Source organism: Nicotiana sylvestris, chromosome 8, assembly GCF_000393655.2.
Source record: "Nicotiana sylvestris chromosome 8, ASM39365v2, whole genome shotgun sequence".
In the NCBI taxonomy this organism is placed as follows: Eukaryota; Viridiplantae; Streptophyta; class Magnoliopsida; order Solanales; family Solanaceae; genus Nicotiana; species Nicotiana sylvestris.
The window spans coordinates 22,614,907-22,638,852 of NC_091064.1; the positions used below are offsets into that span (position 1 = coordinate 22,614,907).

The following is a 23,946-nucleotide window of genomic DNA, read 5'->3' on the forward strand; positions in this document are numbered from 1 at the left end:
ATACATCCATCTATATTGAATAGGTCCAGCAATCATAGCCTCATTAGCTAAATGGATCGGCAAGTGCACCATCACATCAAAAAATGAAGGAGGGAATACCTTTTCTAACTTGCATAGAGTTATAGGAATTTGAGCTGCTATTTGTTCTAACTCTTCCATTCTTAAACATTTTGCTCCAAGCAAGTTGAAAAATAAAGACAACTCAATAAGAGGTTCACATACAGATTTGCAAAGCATACCACGTATAGCAAGTGAAAGTAAATGTTGTAGAAGAACATGACAATCATGACTTTTTAGGTCTGAAATTTTGCGATCTTTAGTGTTGACACACTAAGATATATTTGATGAATATCCATCTGGAACCTTTAAGTTCTTTAGGAATCTGAAAAATATGTTCTTCTCTTCAGGAGATAACGTATAACATGCTGTCGGTAGCTCATATTTATCCCCATTTTTAATTGGATGCAATTCTTTCCTTATGTTCATTGCTTGCAAATCCAATCGAGCTTTTATGGTATCTTTAGTTTTTCCTTTGACATTTAAGATTGTCCCCAAAATATTGTCACATACATTTTTCTCGATATGCATCACATCTAAATTATATCGTAACAATAGAGTTTTCCAATAGGGAAGATCAAAGAAAATACTCTTCCTATTCCAATTATCACCCCTACTCTCATGTGATATTTTAGGCTTCTTCTTTGGATCCTTTGTTAGTGGTAAACCATCTAAGTCAGCCACTTGATCAAGTATATCCTCACCCGATAAAACTTTGGGTGGTAGTCTTCGCTTCTTAGTGCCATCAAATGACTGTTTATCATTTCTCCATTTGTGATTAAGAGGAAGAAAGCGTCTATGACCCATATAACACTGCTTTATACCATTTTCTAACCTGATTGAGGATGTTTCTTTGTTGCAACATGGGCAAGCTAATTTTCCTTTTGTACTCCATCCAGATAAATTTGCATAGGTCGGAAAATCATTAATGGTCTATAATAGAGCTGCATGCAATATAAAGTTTTGTTTGGTTGATGCATCAAAGGTCTCCACTCCAGTTTCCCATAATTCCTTTAATTCATCCATCAAAGGCTGAAGATAAACATCAATTGCATCTCCTGGACTTTCAGGACCAGGAATAAGCATCGACAAAATAAAATTCTCTTGCTTCATACATAGCTAAGGTGGTAAATTATAAGGAATAAGTACAACAGGCCAAATGTTGTACGGGGTTCTAGAACTTCCAAATGGTTGAAAACCATCACTAGCAAGTCCAAGTCGAACATTACGAGGTTCAACAGCGAAAGACTGGTGAAGTTCATCAAACTTTTTCCATGCCATTGAGTCAGCTGGGTGCCTCATCATTCCATTGTCAACTCTTTTTTCTTGATGCCATGTCATTAAAGATGATATCTTTGAGGACATAAACAATCTTTGGAGTCTTGGCTTTAAGGGAAAATAACGTAAAATCTTGTGCGCTATCTTTTTCCCACTCTTAAATTTAGTTTCTCCGCTATGTTTGTCCTCTTTCCATCTAGATGCTCCACAAACTTTGCAAGATTCAAGAAACTTGTCATCCTTCCAATATAACATGCAATTATTCTTACACGCATCAATCTTTTTGTAAGAAAGTCCAAGATCCCGAATTATCTTCTTTGCCTCATAATATGAATCTGGCAAGTTTGATTCAGCGGGCAATAGATCTTCTTTCAACATCTTCAAGAACATTGTAAATGACTCATGACTCCAACACCCAATACTTTTGATATGAAGCAATTTAACCATAGTAGAAAGTTTAGAAACTTTTGAATTTTGGTACAATGGTTGCTCAAAATCCTTTAAAAGCCTATAGAATTTTTTTGCTTCAAGATTTGGTTCCTCCTCAAGAAAATCATTACCATCAATGTTCGTATTGTCTGCATCAAAATTAGGGTATAAATCTCTTAGAATCCCATGTATTTTATCCTCACCATAAGCTTCTTCAATGTCATCATCTTCTACATCTTCTGAATTTGATTGTGGCTCACCTAACTTTTCCCCGTGATGATACCAAAAAGTATAATTTTGAATTATTTCATGTACTATTAAATGTGACTTAACCATCTCACGTGTTCCCGAAGATGTATTACAACATTTGATACATGGACAACGTATTACACGCGCTTCTCTTAATCTTGTAAAAGCAAAATCCAAAAAATTGTTCACCCCAAGCTTGTAAGCATTATCAAGTCGGTCATGGATAAGTTCCATCCACTTCTTATCAGGTGCCATAATCTGTTGCATGTGTAATATATATGTATATATGATTAAAATAATGTATTAGCCAGAAGTAAACATTTATTCAACAAGCCAAAAAATAAGCAAAACACTTCAACTTGTATATTTATCATGAATTGACAAGTTTTACGCTCGCCTATTTATCTCTTCTATGGTTCTAGACAATTGCTTCTCAAAGAACAATCGTTTATCAGTGACTGATCAAAACAAAACAAAAAGTGACTCCATTTTCTTATCATGAATTTCTGAGTTTGGCAACCTAAATAGGCATGTTCTTTGGAGATTATCTTTTTTCAGCTTTATCAAATGTTAGTATTCGCACGTTCAGGGTTGACGAACTTGAGATAGATGAAAAGGGATGCAAAGAATTGCAGAAAACAATTCAAGAATCAAGAATTCTCATTGTTGTCTTCACTAAAGAGTATACCTTTTCAGAGAGGTGCCTTGATGAACTTTTGTTTATACTTGAGAGTAAGAGAGCTTTTCGACGTTTTGTTCTACCTGTGTTTTATGATGTGGATCCCTCAGAAGTCAGGAAACAAAAAGGGAGTTTTGAACAAGATTCTTTAATATATAAAGAGAGATGTAAATCCGGGACCGAAGGAAGGAGACTGGAATTGTTGCATAAGGTGAAGGAAAGAAGGCTGCTCTAACAGAAGTTGCTAATTTGGGAGGAATGGTCTTATAGAATAAATCTGATGGGTAAACTTTTACTAGCTTGATGTTTATAGGTAGTTTTATATTAGTGGATTTTAAATTGTTCCATTGCAGAGTATGTGCTTTATTCCTGACTTTAGATGGTATTAAATACAATTCAATTTTTAGGTGTGAGTCAAAGTTTATTCAAGAGATTGTGAAGGTGGTTGCAGGAAAACTAAATCGCGCAGTTTTAAGTGTTGCTCTCCATCCAGTTGGAATAGATTCTCGAGTTAGAGACATTCAGTCTCTGATTGAAAGATGGATCAACTAGTATTGATATTATGGCTATATATGGGATGGGAGGTATAGGTAAAACTAAACTAGCTAAGACAACTTACAATATGAACTTTGACAAATTTGATGGCGGCAGCTTTCTTGCTGATGTAAATAAAACTTCAGAAAGACATGATGGTCTTGTAAGTATACAAAGAAAACTTGTTTCAAGTGTTTTGGGGAAGAATGTTGAGAAGATATACAGTGTCGATGAAGGAGTCAACAAGATTCAAGAGGCCACTCGATGCAGAAGAATTCTTCTTATTCTCGATGATGTAGACGATAGAGATCAGTTAAATATTGTACTTGGGATGCGAAAATGGTTTTATCTGGGTAGTAAACTTATCATTACAACCAGAAATCGGCACCTATTTGATGCTAGTGAGGTCTGCAGATGTAAGATGTATAAGGTCACGCCATTGAATGCCCAAGAATCAATTCGACTCTTCAGTTGGTATGCTTTTGGAAAAGAACAACCTTCAGAAGATCACAAGAACCTTTCAGAAAATGTGATACTTCATTGTAAAGGGATTCCTTTGGCTCTCAAAGTTTTAGGTTCTTCTCGTTGTGACAGAAGTATAGAGGTGTGGGAATGTGCATTAAGGAAACTAAAGGCAATCCCTGACAATAAGATCCTAGAAAAACTCAAAATCAGCTATGATTTACTACCAGATGATGATGTACAGAATCTGTACCTCGATATTGTTAGTTTCTTTGTTGGAAAAGATAAACATTGTGCAGTTACAATACTTGATGGATGTGGTTTTTCTCAGTAGTAGGACTTGAGATTCTTTCAGATAGATATCTGATCGAAATGGACAAGGATAAGCTGAAAGTGGATTCATTGATTCAAGATATGGGGAGAGAGCAAAGTCAGACAAAGAAGAGACTAAAGTAGGTTATTCACCTAAACCAAATTAAAACATGTGACTTCCCCCTCAATCTCCTGGTTAAAAGTACTGCTCAGAGCTTTTAATTAATCACCACAGGTTGGTGATGATTTATCATGGAAACAACTTAGTGAATTTTATACTGTGACTTTCTGCAGTACTTCAACAATATTGATATGTTTATAATTCATAGATTATGATAACATGAAAGTTCTTTTGAGCCAATTCATATAACCAGAGGTCTACTGCATAAACGAATTAAAATATTCTAACTTTAGTTGACTGAATAATGTGACTTTAAATTCACATAGAACATGCATAAAGCATCTTACCAAAACATGTTAGTGGCATCTCTGACTTAGCAGATATTAATTATTGTATAGTTATTTTCTAGATTTCCTTAGCAAAGACGATCATCTCTTTCGAGATAAAGAAATTGTAAAGAACAAAACTAAACTAATCCCACTCGTCAACTACATTAACCAATTAAAACACTGGTGGAACAAGAAAGAAGAGAAAGATTATGGACTTGAAGAACTAAGGAACACCACATCTAAACACATATTGTTACAAATTAAGAGGCAAATTTAATTCCTACAAGCATGTTTGATTCTTAAATCTTAATCTTCAAGCAAGCAAACAAATAGCAGAGGTACTACAAGAAGCCTCGCCATAAAGGGCGTCAATGTAACTATAAATCTGGAAAATATACATATAATTCTAAGAAGAAATCTAATATTTGAAGAGCAGAGAGATAAAAAAAAAGGACACGATTTCACAATAGTTATTACTACAAGTTTAGCGACACAGATTCACCATTCTAACTTGACGGACGAAAATAGGGGGAGTATAGATAGAGTAACGGAGAGAGAACAGAGGGAGGAGATCGGAAAAGAAGCCAACAAAAAGAGACGAAAAAGCAGAAGGAAAAATCATCCAAATATCATCCAAGCTCATTGTTACCCTCTCTAAAAAATCCCAACACCTAAGTTCATCTTTTCTCTTCCTATCGATTAAACTCATCCCAAACCCAGTTGTTTTTCTGGACAAAATCAGCTCAACATTAGCTCCAAAATAATCCCAAAACAACCCCAAAATGCAATAGTAAAACGAAAACTAAAACCCAGAAAAACTAGCTCCAAAATGCCACCAACATTTCAGCCGAAAACTCCATGAAAACAAGTTGAAAATAAGTCCAAAACATAAAACAACAACATTAAAGGGTAGTTATAATTTGACTTTACCTCGACGAGAAGGAGAACGGAATCCTACTAGCGTTGACACAGATTCACCAGAGAAGACAGATTATAAGCTACGTACACAAGCCCAAATTTTTTTGTGATTATCTATTGAGTTCTGCTCTGCTCTGTATATATAATGTTAATTTCAGAACTTCTTCGCCGATCGAGTAGTGGCCAGTTGCAGCGAGAGCCCTATTTGTTCGTGATTCTTTGCCTCTTCTTTGCTGAAGTTGTTGTGCGTGTTTTGGGATAGCATTTTAGGCGAGAGATTGTAGGGTTTTTTTGATAATTTGGGGGTAATGTGCGGATAGTTGGTTGAGAAAATAAAGGAGGGAAAAATTAGCGCTTGTTTTTCATTTTTATTAAGATTTGACGACGAGACTGACACAATTTGAAGGACCACAAATTATTCCCTCGTAAAAATTACAATAAAAAATAACTTTAACGACGAAAATAAATATTGGCCGCTATAAGTACACATATAACGACTGGATTAATTTCCTTTCGTGAAGAAATGGTCGTTAAAGATCTCTTTTCTTGTAGTGTTTCCTTCTCTTTTTCTCTTATCTTTTTTTCTTTTCCTTTACTTAGCTTGTGCGTTCACTTTTCTGAATTTTGTTACTAATTCCAAAAGAGGGGTATAAAAGGAAATAAATAGAGCTCAAAGGGGTAACAAAGGATAATGTGTTTAGATAGCAAAACAAAATGCCTTCGTCATTCCAATCTTCAAAACATGCCAAGTATAAACAAATACAATTTAAACTAAAGAAATCATGCATAATATCTTTTGACTGCATCAGAATTGATAGCCATATCTACACATTTGCCTTCTATATCTGTTAAATATAAAGCACCATTGGACAACACTCTCGTTACGATGAACGACCCTTGCCAATTTGGGGCGAACTTGCCTTTTGCTTCAGTCTGATGTGGAAGGATACGTTTCAATACTTGCTGACCCACTTCAAATTTCTGGGGATGCACCTTCTTGTTGTATGCTCTTGCCATTCTCCTTTGATACAACTGGCCATGACACACTGCTGCCAATCTCTTCTCAAAAATCAAACATAATTTCTCTAAACGGGCCTTGACCCACTCATCATCATCAATCTCGGCTTCAGCAACAATCCGGAGAGATAGGATTTCAACTTCCGCAGGTATCACTGCTTTTGTGCCATATACCAACAAATAAGGAGTTGCACCTACTGAAATGCGAATAGTAGTGCGATAACCCAACAACGCAAAGGGAAACTTCTTATGCCATTGCCTGGAACCTTCTACCATTTTCCGAAGTATCTTCTTTATGTTCTTGTTGGTTTCCTTGACTGCTTCATTCGCCTTGGGGCGATATAGGGTGGAATTTGCGATGCGTAATCTTAAACTATTGACACGTCTCTTTTATCAAATGACTGTTGAGATTAACACCATTATCTGTGATGATCACCTTTGGGATCCCGAACCGACAAATGATATTTGAGTGAACAAAATTGACCACTGCTTTCTTGGTCACAGACTTGAAAGTTTAGCTTCAACCCACTTGGTGAAATAATCAATGGCCACCAGAATAAACCTGTGCCCATTGGACGCTGCTGGCTCAATTGGTCCAATGACATCCATGCCCCAAGCGACAAAGGGCCATGATGCAGACATTGTGTGCAATTCAGATGGCAGAGAATGAATCAAATCTCCATGCACTTGACATTGATGACACTTGCGTACAAAACTGATGCAATCTCGCTCTATGGTGAGCCAATAATAACCCGCTCGAAAAATTTTCTTTGCCAGAACATACCCACTCATATGCGGTCCACAAACTCCAGAATGTACTTCAGTCATAATGGCCGTGGCCTGTCTAGCATCTATGCATCGTAATAATCCAAGATCTGGAGTTCTTTTGTACAGAACTCCTCCACTGAAGAAAAATCCACTTGCCAAACGACGAATTGTTCTCTTTTTATCACCTGTGGCTTGTGCTGGATACACCCCCATCCTAATATACTCCCTGATATCATGAAACCATGGTTCACTATCAAGTTCTTCTTCGACCATATTACAGTAGGCATGCTGATCACGGACTTGAATATGCAGAGGGTCGACATAAGCTTTGTCCGGATGGTGCAACATTGATGCCAAAGTAGCCGAAGCATCGACAACCTCATTATGGATCCTTGGAATATGCCTGAACTCTACTGACCGAAACCGTTGACAAAGATCATGCAAACATTGTCGATACGGTATGAGCTTTAAATCCCGTGTTTCCCATTCTCCTTGAATCTGGTGCACTAGAAGGTCCGAGTCTCCCAAGACTAAGACTTCCTGGACACCCATGTCTACAGCTAACCTCAAACCCAAAATGCATGCCTCGTACTCATCCATGTTGTTGGTACAATAGAAACGAAGCTGAGCCGTAACAGGGTAGTGATGTCCTATTTCAGAAATAAGTACAGCTCCTATCCCAACGCCCTTCATCTTAGCAGCCCCATCAAATAAAAGTTTCCAACCTGGCTTTTTAACCTATTCCAACTCGTCAATGTGCATCACCTCTTCATCAGGGAAGTAAGTCTTCAAAGGTTCATATTCTTCATCCACCTGGTTCTCGGCCAATGCTTGGGCTTTCATCGCAGTCCGAGTCACATAGATGATGTCAAATTCTGTGAGAAAGATCTGCCACTTTGCGAGCCTCCCTATGGGCATAGGCTTCTGAAAGATATAATTTAATGGATCCAAATGAGAAATGAGGTAAGTAGTGTAAGATGACAGATAATGCTTCAACTTCTGTGTTACCCAAGTTAGGGCGGAACATGTCCTTTCAAGGTGAGTGTACTTAACCTTATAAGATGTGAACTTCTTGCTGAGATAATAGATGGCTTGCTCCTTTCTGCCGGTGATGTCATGCTGACCCAACACACAACCAAATGAATTATCCAGGACTGTCAAGTAAAGAATCAAAGGTCTCCCTGGTTCCAGTGGGACCAACACAGGTGGGTTTGACAAGTACCCCTTTATCTTATCGAATGCTTCCTGACACTCATCAGTCCACTTGACCGCAGCATCCTTTTTCAGAAACTTAAAGATAGGCTCACAAGTTGTCGTGAGTTGAGCAATAAACCTACTGATGTAGTTTAGCCTCCCTAATAGACTCATCACCTCAATCTTGTTTCTTGGAGGTGGCAATTCTTGGATAGCTTTGATCTTTGACGGGTCCAATTCAATACCTCAATGGCTGACTATGAATCCCAGCAGTTTTCCAGATGGAACACCAAATGCGCACTTGGCGGGGTTAAGCTTAAGATTGTACCTGCGAAGCCTCTGGAAAAATTTCCTCAAATCTCTGATGTGGTCAGACTGCTTCCTGGACTTTATGATCACATCATCTACTAGACCTCGATCTCCTTGTGTATCATGTCATGCAATATAGTCATCATTGCCGTCATGTAAGTTGCCCCAACATTTTTCAAACCACAAGGCATGACCCGGTAGCAATACGTCCCCCATGGCGTGATGAATGCTGTCTTTTTCGCATCTTCCTCATCCACTAAGATCTGATGATAGCCCGCATAGCAATCCACAAAAGACCCAATCTCATGCTTGGCACAATTATCAATCAGAATGTGGATATTTGGAAGTGGGAAATTGTATTTTGGACTAGCCTTGTTGAGATCATGGTAATCAACACACACTCTGGTCTTGCCATCCTTCTTTGGCACAGGCACAACATTGACTAACCAAGTGGGGTACTGTATGACTCAAATGACCTTTGCATCAAATTACTTTGTGACCTCTTCTTTAATCTTCACACTCATGTCGATTTTGAACTTTCTCAACTTCTGCTTGATGGGAGGAAATGCCGGGTTAGTGGGCAATTTGTGAACCACCAAGTCAGTGCTTAGACCCGACATGTCGTCATATGACCATGCGAAAATATCTTTGTATTCAAACAATGCTTTAACTATCTCTTCCCTGATTTGCGGTTCAAGATGGACACTTATCTTAGTTTCCCTGACATTATCTGGGTCCCCTAAATTGATTGCTTCTGTATCATTCAGGTTAGGCTTGGGGTTTTCCTCAAAATGACTTAGTTCTTTACTAATCTCTTCAAAGGCCTCATCCTCATCATATTCTGATTTATCATCACACTCTATTTCATGAATTATTATTTCAGAATTAGATTGACTTTTAATACTGGGCCGAAGATTCCTCATGCATGTCATGTCATTGAAACCAACATAAAAAGAACTGTACAGAGAAGAAAAGAAAAACAAAAATAAAACTATCAGGAATGATGAAAAAGGGAAATTGCATTTCATTGAAATTAAAAGATAGCAGGGTTTATACATCTAAATGGACGGAACATAGAATCTGAATTACAACCCTGGAACAATCCAGATAAACTGAAAGAAAATCAAAGCAAACTACCAAAACTCCTTCCGGGTAGGGAGAGGAGTAGCCTTCCAATTGTTAAGCTTTGCATTCGGCCTAACAAACTGCACATCTGCTTTGCTAGAACCTTCTCCAACTTTCACCACGTTCACATCGTCGAACAACCTCTCGAACCTTTCAATTAACTCTTCATCAACGTCAAACACAGAACTGGGAACTGCTGTCACTGTGCGTTTTCTGGCGTCGGGCTTGACAAATGACCTGGAGAGACATGGGATAGGCTTTGGAAGTGCCCACACCCTCTGTTTCAACTTTCTAGCCCTTTTCACGTCTGTAGTTGTGGGTTTGAATCCCAGACCAAATGTACTCAAGTTTTTAGGGAGAGACACCAGCTGTATGATACCTTGTAGAGATGCACCCAAACTCTTACCAGGTACGAAGCCATTTTTCAGCATTTCAAAGACCACCATGACTGATGCGGCAGTTATCTTTGGAATTGGAACGCATTTCCCTTCTGGAATTTTCTCGACCGACACTGTTTCAAAAACCTGATAGTCCCAAGGCCCTTTGTCATCTTCAACCTCAATGAATGGGACAACGGCATCACTGTGAGCGCACAAATTATCCTCGCTATGCACGACGATCTCTTGTCTATCCCATTCGAACTTGACCATCTGGTGCAGAGTGGACGGGACTGCTTTGGCGGCATGAATCCAAGGTCGACCTAACAACAGATTGTAGGAGATGGCTACGTCCATCACCTGGAACTCCATGGTGAATTCAACCGGTCTTATTGTCAACTTAAGCACTATATCACCAACTGAATCTTTCCCTCCACTGTCAAATCCCCAAATGCAGATACTGTTCTTGTGAATGCTCTCATCATCCACTTTCAACTTGTTCAGAGTAGAGAGAGGGAAAATGTTTGCACTGTAACCATTGTCAACCAATACCCTGGTAACCACGGAATCTTCACATTTCACCGTAAGATAGAGAGCTCTATTGTGCTCGGTACCTTCCACAGGCAAGTCATCATCGGAGAAAGTGACCCTATTCACCTCGAATATTTTGTTGGCAATCTTTTCCAGATGGTTTACTGAAATCTTGTCGGGAACATGAGCCTCGTTCAGAATTTTCATCAAGGCCCGACGGTGCTCATCTGAGTGGATTAACAATGACAACAGGGAAATCTGAGCAGGCGTCTTTCTCAACTGTTCCACGATGGAATAGTCTTGTACCTTCATTGTTCTCAGAAACTCCTCTGCCTCTTCTTTAGTTACAGTTTTCTTTATGAGAACTGGGTTATCTTTGGAGGTTTTAGCTTTTCTTAACTCTTCCGGGGCAAAGTATCTTCCCGAACGAGTTAACCCATGGGCCTCATTGACTTCTTCTTTCACTTCCTTTCCCTTGTAGGTCACTATCACCCATTCATAGTTCCACGACATAGCCTTGCTGTTGACTATCGGCAACTGAGTTACAGGCTTGATGATGACAGGATCCGTACGGGCACCCTCTACAATTATTACAGGCTTATTTGCCACTCCTGGCACAACCACTTTTGACTTGTCTTGTTTTGCTGCAAAATCACTTGGGGTTCTTTTCTCGGCTACCACAAATGGTTCACCGATTGTCCTGCTCCCCTTGTTCACTGATCCTTCAACTATTGATTTTTTAACTGGCTTGACCTCACTGGACCGAATCATCATGACGTCTGTGAAGGCTTCTTGGGCTCCCCTCCCTTATGTACTATCTCGATCATGTTTGTTTCCTGATGTGTTGGCAATGGGTTCTGGTTGATGTTGGATGCCTTTGGAGTTTGGCCTTCAATTCGTTTTGTATCAGTGAGCTCCTAGATAGCATTTTTCAAGTGCCAGCACTACTCCGTATCATGCCCCGGAGTACCAGAACAATATTCGCAGCTTACAAAGTAATCAAGATTCTTTGGAGGAGGGTTTGGCAATTTCGACTCAATTGGCCTCAACATATCCAATTGCCTCAGCCTGTTGAACAAACTATTATAGGACTCTCCCAATGGGGTGAAGGTTTTCTTCCGCTGCAACCTCTCGTTCTTAAATGCTTGATTGGGTCGGAAACCTGGGCCGGCAGGGTTTCGGTAGGCTCGTGGGGGTGGGTAAGCATTTTTTGGAGCTGGGTAGGTGTTTTGTGGGGCTAGCGCATGCCTTTGTGCGTGGGCAGGAGGTTGAGTGTATGCATGGTGGACGGAAAAATAAGGGTCTGGTAATGGGAAGTAATGCTGGGATGGATTATACGGGGTTTGAGTGTAGGTTTGGTGGTGGGGTCGAGGCTGAGTATAATGTTGTGACGGGCCCCTGGGTCCAAATCATGATCCTAAATCAATTGTTACTACATCTTCTTTCTTCTTCTTTCTGATTACTCCCCAGTACCGTTCTGAATGGCTTGGGTAGTTGCCTTAATAGCCGAGTAACTTAGGATTTTGTTTGACTTAAGCCCTTCTTCTGCCACCCATCTTCACTACCTCATTGAAGGACTTGCCTATGGCCAATACCAGATGACCGTAGTAAGTGGGCTCCAGGGCCTACAGAAAGTAATACACCATTTCGCTCTCTTTCATCGGAGGGTCAACCCTTGCCGCTTGTTCTCTCCAACGAAAACTATACTCCCTGAAACTTTCACTAGGCTTCTTCTCAATCTTAGTCAGAGACAAACGATTTGGAACAATCTCAAGGTTGTATTAGAAATGACAAGCAAATGCTTGGGCCAAATCATCCTATGTATACCATCTGCTGTGATCTTGACGAGTGTACCACTCCAACGCCGCACCGCTTAGACTCAGACTAAAGTAGGCCATCAACAACTCTTCTTTCCCACTGGCTCCTCTCATTTTATTGCAGAATCCCCTTAAATGGGCCACCGGGTCTCCTTTCCCGTCATACAGATCAAATTTGGGAATCTTGAATCCCACTGGCAGTTAAACATCGGGAAATAGACACAGATCCTTGTAAGCCATGCTCACCTGGCCTCCCAATCCCTGTATGTTTCTAAATGACTGTTCCAAGCTTTTAACCTTCTTGAACATCTCCTCCTGTTCTTGATTTTTAGGTGGTTTCTCAGTCTCAGCAGGGAGGTCGAAACGAGGAGTGTAGCAGTAAGGTTCTGGAGCCTTGAAAGTAGGCTCTGGGGATAGTATTAGTTATCTTGGGTCTGGAATAAAGGCTCACTAGAGGATCGGTGGAGTGTAGCGGGTGGGGGTGCCACGAAAATAGGGGTGGCTAGTGGAGGAAGGTATGGAACTGGTTTGGGTGATGGAGCGGTGGTGTTTGGGAAGTGGTGCCTTGGTAGTGGTGGTAAATGGGAAAACCTGGAGATGCATCAACAGTGGGAGGTTCCTGGTATTGAGCCAACGGTGGGGCGAAAGCAGGGTTGGCGAGGTAGGATGGTGGTGGATGCCCCTTCACCTATGCCTGGTACATCTCTACCATCTGTTGTTTCAGCTTATACAACTCCTCTTTCAGATTAACATCAGACTCTTCCCCCTCTCTTGACGGATCAATAACATTTGCATCCAGTTCTTGGTTAGCTATGATCAACTTGTTTTGGACTTGGTGTTGTACGGATGAATTGCTAGAATGTCAAACAAACTAACCACCTGCCTGTACTAGTTTTCAACAACAAACTTGTTAGTGATTAGAGCTTAATAAATAGGCAACCGCATATTGGGGATGCAATGCACCTAAACAGTTAACCATTTCTATTATGCATTTGACCGGTTGCTTGTGTCATCCCGGCTTTCCTTAATGTCCATTTTGCAACTTCTCTCTTTTTCACTCCTGCATTTCTTTGCTTGATTTCTCGTTGTTCTTTGTTCTCTCATTTTCTCTCTTGTTTTGCCATTGTTTCCTTCCCACAGTTTCTTGTTTTCTCTCCCTCCCTTTTTCTTTTTTTTTTCTTTTTTGTTATGATCGAATCCTATGGAGATTGCCTACGTATCATGACCCCGCATGAATCAGACCAAACGTAGTTCTGGGGGATAAGTGTAAAAATAAATAACAAAACATTTTGGGGATTTTCAAAATTTTCATAAAATAAAAACGTTTTGATTACAACGACTCATCCTACCAATTTTAATCATTAAAACCAATAGACTCGAAAAAGGGGAACTAACAGACTCCAATAGAAAAATGAAAATACAGACTTGAAAACAGACTAACAGACTCCAACAGAAAGACGAAAATACAGACTCGAATAAAATCATGAATACATCAATGACTCAACTGCTCCAAGGGCCCGCGGGAAATCAATCGGTCTCGCCACAGGCCTACGCGCCAAATCCCCTTGGAGATGATAGAGATATTCTATTATTTGGCGGACAAAGGTCATTACAGTGGCGAAGAACATGGATCTGGTCATGTCCTCACACTTACTGCATTTCATTGTGATGTAGTCGGCAATCCTTCTGACCCTTTCTCTTATGACGCCCTTTTCTTGCAACAAACGCCGAATCTGCTGGGCCTTGGCTTCTAAAATTTGTTCAACTGTATGGTTTGTTCTTGAAGTTGTTGCAGATCTTTTTCTAATTGTGACAGCGCTGTATAACAATGTTCTCTTTATGCTTTGAAATATTTTGCATGCTTGATCATTTTGTTCTCAAGGACGGTGATCTTTTTCTTCAACCCCACAACCTCACTGTCATATTTTGCTTTTAACTGTTTAACCAAGCGCGCGCGTTCCTCCGCATTTTTAGCCAATTTTGTTCGAGACCTTAATAATTCACCCTCTGTCTTGTTCAGATCAAAACCATACTCATTCACCTTCAGTCTAAGGTTATCTATAAGCTTTCCATCTTTTGCACTTCTAGCGGGGTTTTTGGCTGCTATTTTCATTTCCCGAATTTGGGCTCGAAGGGCGTCATTTTCTTTGGCCAGCTTTTTTTCTCACCCTCATCCGCGTCGGATTGTAAACCATTCTCAAATTGAAGATCCTTGACTTGATTTTATAGCTTGCTTATGGTAGCCCTATACTCATTTTCTTTGGCCAACCAATCCCATTGCACCTGCGCTTCATCAGTGAATTGTTGGACATGGGGCCTTTTTGCGGGCCGTTCGGGCTCCAGATGGGTTTGGGTCCTTTTACCGTACCAAGCTGTGTAACTAGGCTCCAACTCGCCTCTGGATAGATCTCTTACCTGGGTCTTTGGCTCTAAGAACCTACATTGATGCCAAATCTGACACACCCTTTCTTCTGGAAAAGCGGCTCTTGGTTCCAACTCAATGACCTGTCGACTCAAGTCCTCATCATGTGGGATGGTCTAGTATCTACCTAACTGACGTAGAACTCTATGCTGGGCATAAGCTGGATGCTCCGGAGGCCCATCAGTAGAAGAAAACACACCTCTGCCGACATATAAATGACTTCACTGACCGAGATCCTTCCATTCAATCTTGTTTGCAGTCAAGGAGCTCAAGTGTGCATAGCATGCTTCCGTACCGTCCGAGAACTCATAACCCTCCACCCGTTTTTCATGTTTTTCAATGCATTCAAGACCGGTCATGCCACAATTCATGTATCCCAAACGGTGGCAAATGTGTTCCTCCATCCATTTTGTAAAAGTATATTGCATCCTTCAAAAAACTTTCCCCCTTCTCAGCAAACGGTTAGGGCTCGGTAAATTTCCGCCAAGATCATTGGCACAATAGTGTCGTTTGCCTTCTTAGTCATAAAGTCGGGTACCCCCATAAGCCCCAACTCTATGTTCTCATCTTTTCTGGGACAAACCAAAACACCCAGGAACGCCACTATAAAAGCTAATCCTCGCCGAGCTTCCCACTTATCTTTGTTTCTCGCGTGAATAAGACAGGTATTTGGTGTCTCAAAACCTCGGGGATTCCCGTAACGTCGGTACAGGAAGTAGAAGCTACAAAATCCTTTGGCCAAATTTTTGTCTTAACTTCCCGACTAATGCTTAACAGGTCCAAATATTTGTGCGGAGTTACTGTTCTAGGTGCCACCAGATATTGATTTCTAAGACTCCCATTAAAACCAGCGCAGCCCGCTATCTCCTCAAGCGTAAGAGTTATCTCAAAATCAGCAAAGTAGAACACATTATGTGCTGGGTCCCAGAATGGTATCAACGCCTCAATTATATCCTTCCTCGACTTAATCTTCAGAAGCCCAACAAGACCACCCAAAGCTTTTGTCACAATTTTTCTGCTGTCCTCCCCCAAATTATGCCACCACATATGTAGCTCTAACGGGATTTCCTCGCGGACTGAGAGAGGTTCATTTTGAATTATTCTCGTCCTGCACATTTATTTAAGGTGATTGTAAAAGACTGTGATTTACTTTGACTCCAGAGAAACATTCATTTTCACAAAATTTTAAAACAAAACATTCTTGCGAATACATCCCTTTAGCACCTCAAGATAATGATAAGAAGAACAATTTTTAGGGCTATTTTTGTTAGTTGATAACTAGGGATTTTGACGCATTTTATGCTCCTTCTTGCTTTCGCTTTGATTATAAATTCATACAAAATAGTCCCAAAAGGCTCATAAGTTGTTCTTGATTGCAGGTTTGATCAACAAAGTGACAAGATGTCAAAGATCAACTCAAAAGGAGTGAAACTTGCACAAGTACCAAAGACAAGACAAACTCAAGAAAAACAAGCCTAGTGCGGACGCACTACACTTTGTGCGATCCGCACTAGAGAGATTCAGAGACTCAGCATTTCAGGCTTCGAAGCAATGCGGCCGCACTACACTTTGTGCGGTCCGCGGTGGACCTCTGCGGCCGCACTCCCATTCTGTGCAGTCCGCAGAGTCAAGGTTCAGAGAGATGCCAAGTGTAGAGATTCAAGCATGTGCGGTCCGCGGTCAAGTTTGTGCGGACCGCACTATAAGCCTCCGCGGTTGCAGTCCATTTTGTGCGGTTCGCGGAGCCTGGGTTCAGAGAGTCAAGATTGCAAGTTCAAGAGCCTAGTGCAGCCGCACACCATTTTGTGCGGTCCACACTAACCCCACAGGGGCAATTTTGTCCAGTTTTTCCAACTTAGTATAAATAAAACCTTTTTCCATTTTTAGGGCATCAGATGTTATCAGACGTTAGCTGCGCTCGTGAGAAGATTTCTTAGCCATTTTGGGCATTTTACTCAGTTTTTATCATTGAATCTTTGTATTTACCTTAGCAATTAATTAATATATTTTTGTCTTCATCTATTTCTCTATTTTTCTCTTCAAGCATGAGTAGCTAGACCCATTAGCTAGGGTTGTGGCTCAACTCTAGTGTGGGTAATTGATGGGTGTTGTGATTTAAGGTTAGATTGACTATGAGTGTTTATTATTTGGGTCAATTTCATGGTTTAATCTATGAATTAGTGGTTGCAAACACTAGTTTGTGCTAAGTTGACCTGGGTTCTTCTTGAGAAAGAGAGCCTAAGTCTCCGAAATTGACCCAACAAGGAATTGGGATGGACTCAAGAGAATTAATAATCCCAATTAAAGGGTTAAACCTCGAGAGAGTAATACCCGACTTGAACCCTAGTTGCTTGAGCAAATTTGCCTACCCTATTGGTCTTTAGAAAGTCAATTGGACAAAATCATTCTCTCTACCGAGAGGTGTAAGCGTGGGTAAATTGTGCAACAGTTATAGCATATTCCCCAATCATGTCAATCGTGCCTTAGGTTCAATTACCCGTCAATTGGCCACCTAGGAGGATGCCACTGCCCTAGTACCTTTTAAACTATTAGATACAACTTGTAGCAATTTACTCGTAATTAATCTAGTAGCAATTATAATTTGTAGTTTGATAATAGTAGAATATAAAGAAAACCCAAAAATGATTAGAAGTGATATTTGGAACAAATACACAATTCCAACCTAAATAGATACTCGACTCCATTCCTAGCTCTCTGTGGAAATCGATCCCGACCCACAAATTGGGTAAAAGCTATTGCGACCCTCTCTTCCTTCTTTTTAGTAGTGTGGAGTAGGCTGTGATCACTTTTTGGCGTCGTTGCCGGGGAGCTAACGGTTTTGGCTATTTGTTTAGTTAGTTTTGTGTATTGTTCTTCTTTCCTTCTTTGTTACTTACTTGTTTTTGTCACTGCTCAGGTACCAATATGGCTTTAAACAATGCTAATGACCCTCTTGGAAACATGATTGCGGGGGAGGAGGTAGATGATGTTGAGCAAGATGAGGTGCCTCCTGTACCTCAAGGACAACGTAGAGGCCGCAATGCCAATGCTAATCCAAATGATAATATTCTAAACCCTCCTCCGCCACCTCCAAGAGTGGCTTCCCGAGTACTTCCGAACCAAGGTTATGCAAGTGCTATTGTCCCACCCAGAATCCAGGCGGGCAACTTTCAGATAACCAATATGATGTTGACCTTACTTGAGCAGCGTGGGTACTTCACGGGCGCTGTGAATCAAAATGCCTACAAACATCTCAAGGGGTTCGTAGATACATGTTGGGGGAGCAAGCAGACGAATGTATCCGAGGATGCACTGAGATTGAGACTTTTCCTGTTCTCACTTCGGGGGAAGGCATTAGACTGGCTCGAGAGACTCCCCAACCATTCCATCACAACTTGGGATGAGTTGGCGGATAAGTTTATTGCCAAATTCTTCTCTTCTAGTCATATGACAACACTTCGAGATGAAATATTAGCCTTCAAGCAATAGCCAATGGAACCTTTGCATGAGATTTGGGAGCGGTATAGGACAATGGTGAAGGAGTGCCCAAATAATGATATGACCGAGGCCATGATCCAACAAACCTTCTACCGGGGCATAAATACTACAAATCAATGCATTGTGAACCAATTGGCCGGGGCAATTTTATGAAGCTTTCTTATGATGAGGCATGTTATGTACTTGATGAAATGGCGGACACTTCTTCAGCATGGCAGAGTAGAGCAAATGTGCCTCAAGGTGACCCTACGGTTATCCATTTGCACAAGGAATTACATGAACACGGGCAAGCGATAGCTGAGCTCACTACTACTATGAACCAATTGGCTAAGGCGCAGTTGCAACAAGTTCAGAATCCTCGCCAAGTTAATGCCATGGAGGGTGTTAGTATGCTTGTAAACAAGAGAAGGCAAAGGAGGCAACAAAATCAAGGGAATTCTGAGCAATATGATGATACATGTGATGGGTTTCAAAATGATGGTTATGATGATCAAAGTGAAGAGGTACAATATGTCAACAACTATCAAGGCAATAGAGACAACTCTTCAAACCAACAATGGCGACCCCAAGGAAATTGGGGCAATCAACAACAAGGTGGTGGTAATTGGAACAACCAAAACAACAATTGTGGTAATCAAAACAACAACCAAGGCAATTGGAATGGAAATAACAACAATTGGGGCAACAATAACAATCAAGGCGGGTGGAACAACAATGGAAACCAAGGCAACCGGTGGCAAGGCTTTCAAAGACCCCCAATGTACCAACAACCGAACAATCCACCCCCTTTCCCTTCTCAAGGTCCTAGTTCTTCTGGTAATGATATGGGTAGAATTGAAATGATGTTTGAGCAGATGATGAAGAGGAATGCGGATTCTGATGCGTAGTTAGCTTCTCACAACACCTCTATCCGAAACTTGGAGGTGCAATTAGGCCGTATCTCTCAGTCATTGAATACGCGCCCGAAGGGTGCTCTACCAAGTGATACGGTAGTGAACCCAAAGGGTGGGAACAATCATGTTATGGCAGTCACAACAAGAAATGGGAGAGGCGGTGATGTGAATGCCTCTAAGCAAAAGTAAGTCATGGATGATGATGTTGAGTTGCAATATGACGAAGTCCCTAAGATGACGAAGTCCCTTTGGTAGTTAAAGATGTGGTTGATGAAAATGTGAACAATGAAGTGAGGATTGATATTCAAGAAGTCGAGGTGGAAACTCAAAATGATGTGAACCCATCTAGGGAACACATAATTGACATGCCAGAGCCGGTTGTGCCAAAAGCTAAGGCTCCTTTGCCAAGGCCACCTCCACCTTATCCTCAAAGGCTCGCGAAGCAGAAGAATGATAATCAGTTTAAAAAGTTCATTGACATGATGAAGAGCTTATCTATTAATGTGCGCACTTGAACAAATGCCGGGTTATGCAAAATTCATGAAAGACTTGGTTACAAAGAAGCGTTATATGGATTGTGAAACTATAAAGATGACCCACCAAGTTAGTGTTATGGTGCATTCAATGGCCCCGAAGCTTGAAGATCCCGGTTCTTTCACCATTCCTTGCACCATTGGGAGTGCGGATTTTGCCAAGGCTCTATGTGACTTGAGAGCTAGTATCAATTTGATGCCCTACTCGGTTTTCAAAATTTTGGGTATCGGTCAACCTAGGCCAACCTCAATGAGACTTCAAATGGCAGATCGATCGATGAAGCGACCTTTGGGCATTATTGATGACGTGCTTGTCCAAGTGGACAAATTTATATTGTCGGCCGACTTTGTGATTCTGGATTGTGAGGTGGACTATGAGGTTCCTATCATCTTGGGAAGGCCTTTCCTTGCAACGGGGACGGAATTGGTTGATGTTGAAGCGGGTGAGCTCACTTTCCGAGTGGGAGATGAAAAAGTCATCTTTCATGTGTGCAAATCTATGAAGCAACCCAACAGTACCGAGGTGTGCTCTTTTGTTGACCTCGTCACAGCAGTGATAATTGATGACACCAGTGCAATGATCAATGTGGAGGACCCATTGGAAGCCGTATTGTTAAATCTTGATGTCAATGAGGATGCAAGCCGAGTGGAGTGCGTGAATGGTTTACATGGAATGAGATGTTATTCTTATGAGCCTAGAAAATTGTCTTTGGATCTTGAAAACCGAAAACTCCACCAACAAAACCATCAATTGAGGAGCCACCAGTGTTAGAGTTGAAACCACTTCTCCACACCTCAGGTATGAATTCTTAGGCTCAAATTCTACTTTACCAGTTATTCTTTCTTCTTGCCTAACTAACATGCAGGTTGAGGCCACTTTAGCGGTGCTTCAAAAGCAGAAAAGGGCAATTGGATGGACTTTGGTTGACATTCGGGGAATAAACCCCGCATTCTGTATGCACAAAATTATTTTGGAGGATGATGCAAAGCCTTCCTTGGAGTATCAAAGAAGATTGAACGAGGCAATGCAAGAAGTGGTGAAGAAAGAAGTAATCAAGTGGTTGGATGCTGGTGTTATGTACCCCATTTCCGATAGCTCATGGACTTCTTCGGTGCAATGTGTACCGAAAAAGGGTGGTATGACTGTGGTAACAAATGAAAACAATGAACTTATTACCACTCGGACAGTTACCGTATGGAGGGTTTGCATGGACTACCGAAAGCTAAACAAGGTGACCCGAAAGGACCATTTCCCATTGCCATTCCTTGACCAAATGCTTGATCGTCTCGCGGGGCGTGATTTTTATTGCTTTTTGGATGGGTACTCAGGGTATAATCAAATCTTAATTACCCCAGAGGACCAAGAGAAGACCACCTTTACTTGTCCATATGGAACCTTCGCTTTCTCTCGGATGCCGTTCGGATTGTGTAATGCTCCGGCAACATTCCAAAGATGCATGATGACTATTTTCACCAACATGGTGGAAGATATATTGGAGGTCTTCATGGATGATTTCAGTATGGTTGGTGATTCCTTTGAAGAATGTTTGAGAAATTTGGATTGAGTATTGGCCCGATGTGAAGACACAAACCTCGTACTCAATTGAGAAAAATGCCATTTCATGGTTGAAGAGGGTATAGTATTGGGTCACAAAATTTCAAAGCGAGGGATTGAAGTTGACAAAGCCAAGATATAGGTGATTTCAAGGCTTCCTCCCCCTACTTCTGTCAGAGGGGTAAGGAGTTTTCTTGGGCACGCGGGTTTTTACCGGAGGTTTATAAAAGATTTTTCAAAAATGGTAAACCCCTTGTGCAAGTTGCTAGAAAAGGATGTAAAGTTTGTGTTTGATGAGGGATGTATGCAAGAATTCGAGCTTCTCAAGCTTAAGTTGACCACTACCCCGATCATTACCGCACCAAATTGGATCTTACCTTTTGAGCTCATGTGTGATGCAAGTTATGTTGCGGTTGGGGTTGTTTTGGGTCAAAGGGTTAACAAGATGTTTCATCCGGTGTACTACGCAAGCAAGACCATGAATGAGGCTCAAAGGAACTACACGGTTACCAAAAAAGAGTTGTTGGCTATAGTATTTGAAATGGAAAAGTTTTGGTCGTATCGTATGGGGGCCAAGGTCATAGTGCACGCCGATCATGCTGCTCTTAGGTACTTGATGACAAAGAAAGACTCCAAGGAAAGATTGATGCGATGGGTGTTACTACTTCAAGAGTTTGATCTAGAAATTGTGGACCGGAAAGGTAGTGAGAACCACGTGGCGGACCACTTGTCCCGTTTAGAGGAGGAGGGGAGGCCTTGTGATGGCCTTGAAATCAATGATTCATTTCCCGATGAACAACTCCTTGCGGTGTCAATGAATGATATGCCATAGTTTGCCGATGTTGACAATTACCATGTGAGCGGAATAATCTCGTATGAGTTCTCTTCAAACCAAAGGAAGAAGCTCAGGCGGGATAGTTTGGACTTTTATTGGGATGAGCCGTATTTGTTCAAGATTTACACGGATGGTGTGATTCGTAGATGTGTCCCGGAGGAAGAACAATTGAGTATCTTAGAGGTTTGCCATTCTTCACCCTATGGTGGCCATCATGGTGGGGTGAGGACCGCCTCGAAAGTTCTTAGTTGTGGATTCTATTGGCCAACCTTGTTCAAAGATGCGGGTGATTTTGTGAAGAGGTGTGACGATTGCCAAAGAGTGGGTGGAATTTCAAAAAAGGGATGAGATACCTCTCAATACCATTCTTGAAGTGGATATCTTTGATGTTTGGGGCATCGATTTCATGGGTCCATTTGTTAGCTCTTGTGGGAATACTTACATTCTTGTGGCGGTTGATTATGTCTCAAAGTGGGTTGAAGTCGTGGCTCTGTCCAACAATGAAGCCCGTAGTGTTGTTGCATTTCTTAAAAAGAGCATTTACACAAGGTTTGGCACTCCTCGCGCGATTATTAGTGATGGGGGGTCTCATTTTTGCAATAAAGCTTTCGACACATTGCTTTTCAAGTACAGTTTCAGTCACAAGGTTTCTACCCCCTATCATCCCCAAGCAAGTGGTCAAGTGGAAGTCTCCAACAGGGAAATAAAAAGTATATTGTAAAAGACGGTCAATGCTAATAGGACCGATTGGTCGAAAAAGTTGGATGACGCTCTATGGGCTTATCGGATGGCTTACAAGACTCCGATTGGTATGTCTCCGTATAGGTTGGTGTTTGGGAAAGCTTTCCATCTTCCGGTTGAGTTAGAGCACAAGGCCATGTGGGCTTTGAGGAAGTTGAATTTGGAATGGGGTGTTGTAGCTAATTTTCGTGTTGAACAACTCAATGAACTTGATGAATTTAGATTCCATACCTACTCCAGTTCGTCCCTTGTATAAGGACAAGATGAAGTACCTTCATGATAAATATGCTCGTGGAAAGGAGTTCAAAGTTGGTGATTTGGTTCTCTTATTCAACTCTCGGTTACGTCTGTTTCCGGGAAAGCTCAAATCCAAATGGAGTGGACTATTTGACGTTGTGCTTGTGACCCCTTTTGGTGCTCTTGATTTGAAAAACAAAAATGGAAAAGTCTTTAGAGTTAATGGGCACCGGGTCAAGCATTATCTTGGAAAGTTTGATGACAGCCACGTGGTGGCGCTTCTTCATCGCAAATGATGTTGTGGTAACATGCGTCATGCCGCGACGTTAAATCAAGCGCTTCTTGGGAGGCAACCCATGTGTTTTTCTTCTTGTTATTTTCTTTGATTTTCTTTGTAGTATAGGATTGATTTTTGGGCTAACTGGTTGTGAGATGTTGCAGGGATTGTGTTGATGTAATGCAAGACATAATGAAGAAATTGTTCAGTCTCTGAAGTTGCCAGTGCGGTCGCACTACACTTTGTGCAGACTACGGTCATTTTTTTGCGGTCTGCGGTGCCCCAGTGCGGTCCGCAGTACCACTTTGTGTGGACCGCACTGATGAACTTCTGAAAGATAACCCTTGGGCAGTGCGGCCGCACTACATTTTGTGCGGTCCGCACTGGCCCAGTGCGGCCGTAGTACCATTTTGTGTGGGTCGCACTGTCAAGATTCAGAGGGTGGATAT

The 23,946-nt window shown here is 41.2% G+C and overlaps 3 protein-coding genes across 3 annotated transcripts in view; 1 reads left to right on the forward strand and 2 right to left on the reverse strand.

Annotated features, from left to right (window-relative positions):
• The window catches only part of LOC104241542 (uncharacterized), a 45,219-nt gene that overhangs the window by 8,073 nt on the left and 13,200 nt on the right, over positions 1 to 23,946 (reverse strand). Inside the window, exon 2 of the mRNA XM_070153222.1 lies at positions 5,381 to 16,036. Coding sequence (XP_070009323.1) covers positions 9,790 to 11,463 — 1,674 coding nt within the window. The 5' untranslated portion in view covers positions 11,464 to 16,036 and the 3' untranslated portion in view covers positions 5,381 to 9,789. The remainder of the gene's footprint in view (positions 1 to 5,380; positions 16,037 to 23,946) is intronic.
• LOC138868072 (uncharacterized) lies at positions 1,177 to 2,268 on the reverse strand. Its single transcript, XM_070153569.1, has one exon. It carries the CDS (start codon positions 2,266 to 2,268, stop codon positions 1,177 to 1,179), a length of 1,092 nt encoding a protein of 363 aa, XP_070009670.1.
• Positions 2,758 to 5,374, forward strand: LOC104241540 (disease resistance protein RPV1-like). The gene has a single exon (XM_070153223.1). It carries the CDS (start codon positions 3,255 to 3,257, stop codon positions 4,020 to 4,022), a length of 768 nt encoding a protein of 255 aa, XP_070009324.1. The 5' UTR covers positions 2,758 to 3,254; the 3' UTR covers positions 4,023 to 5,374.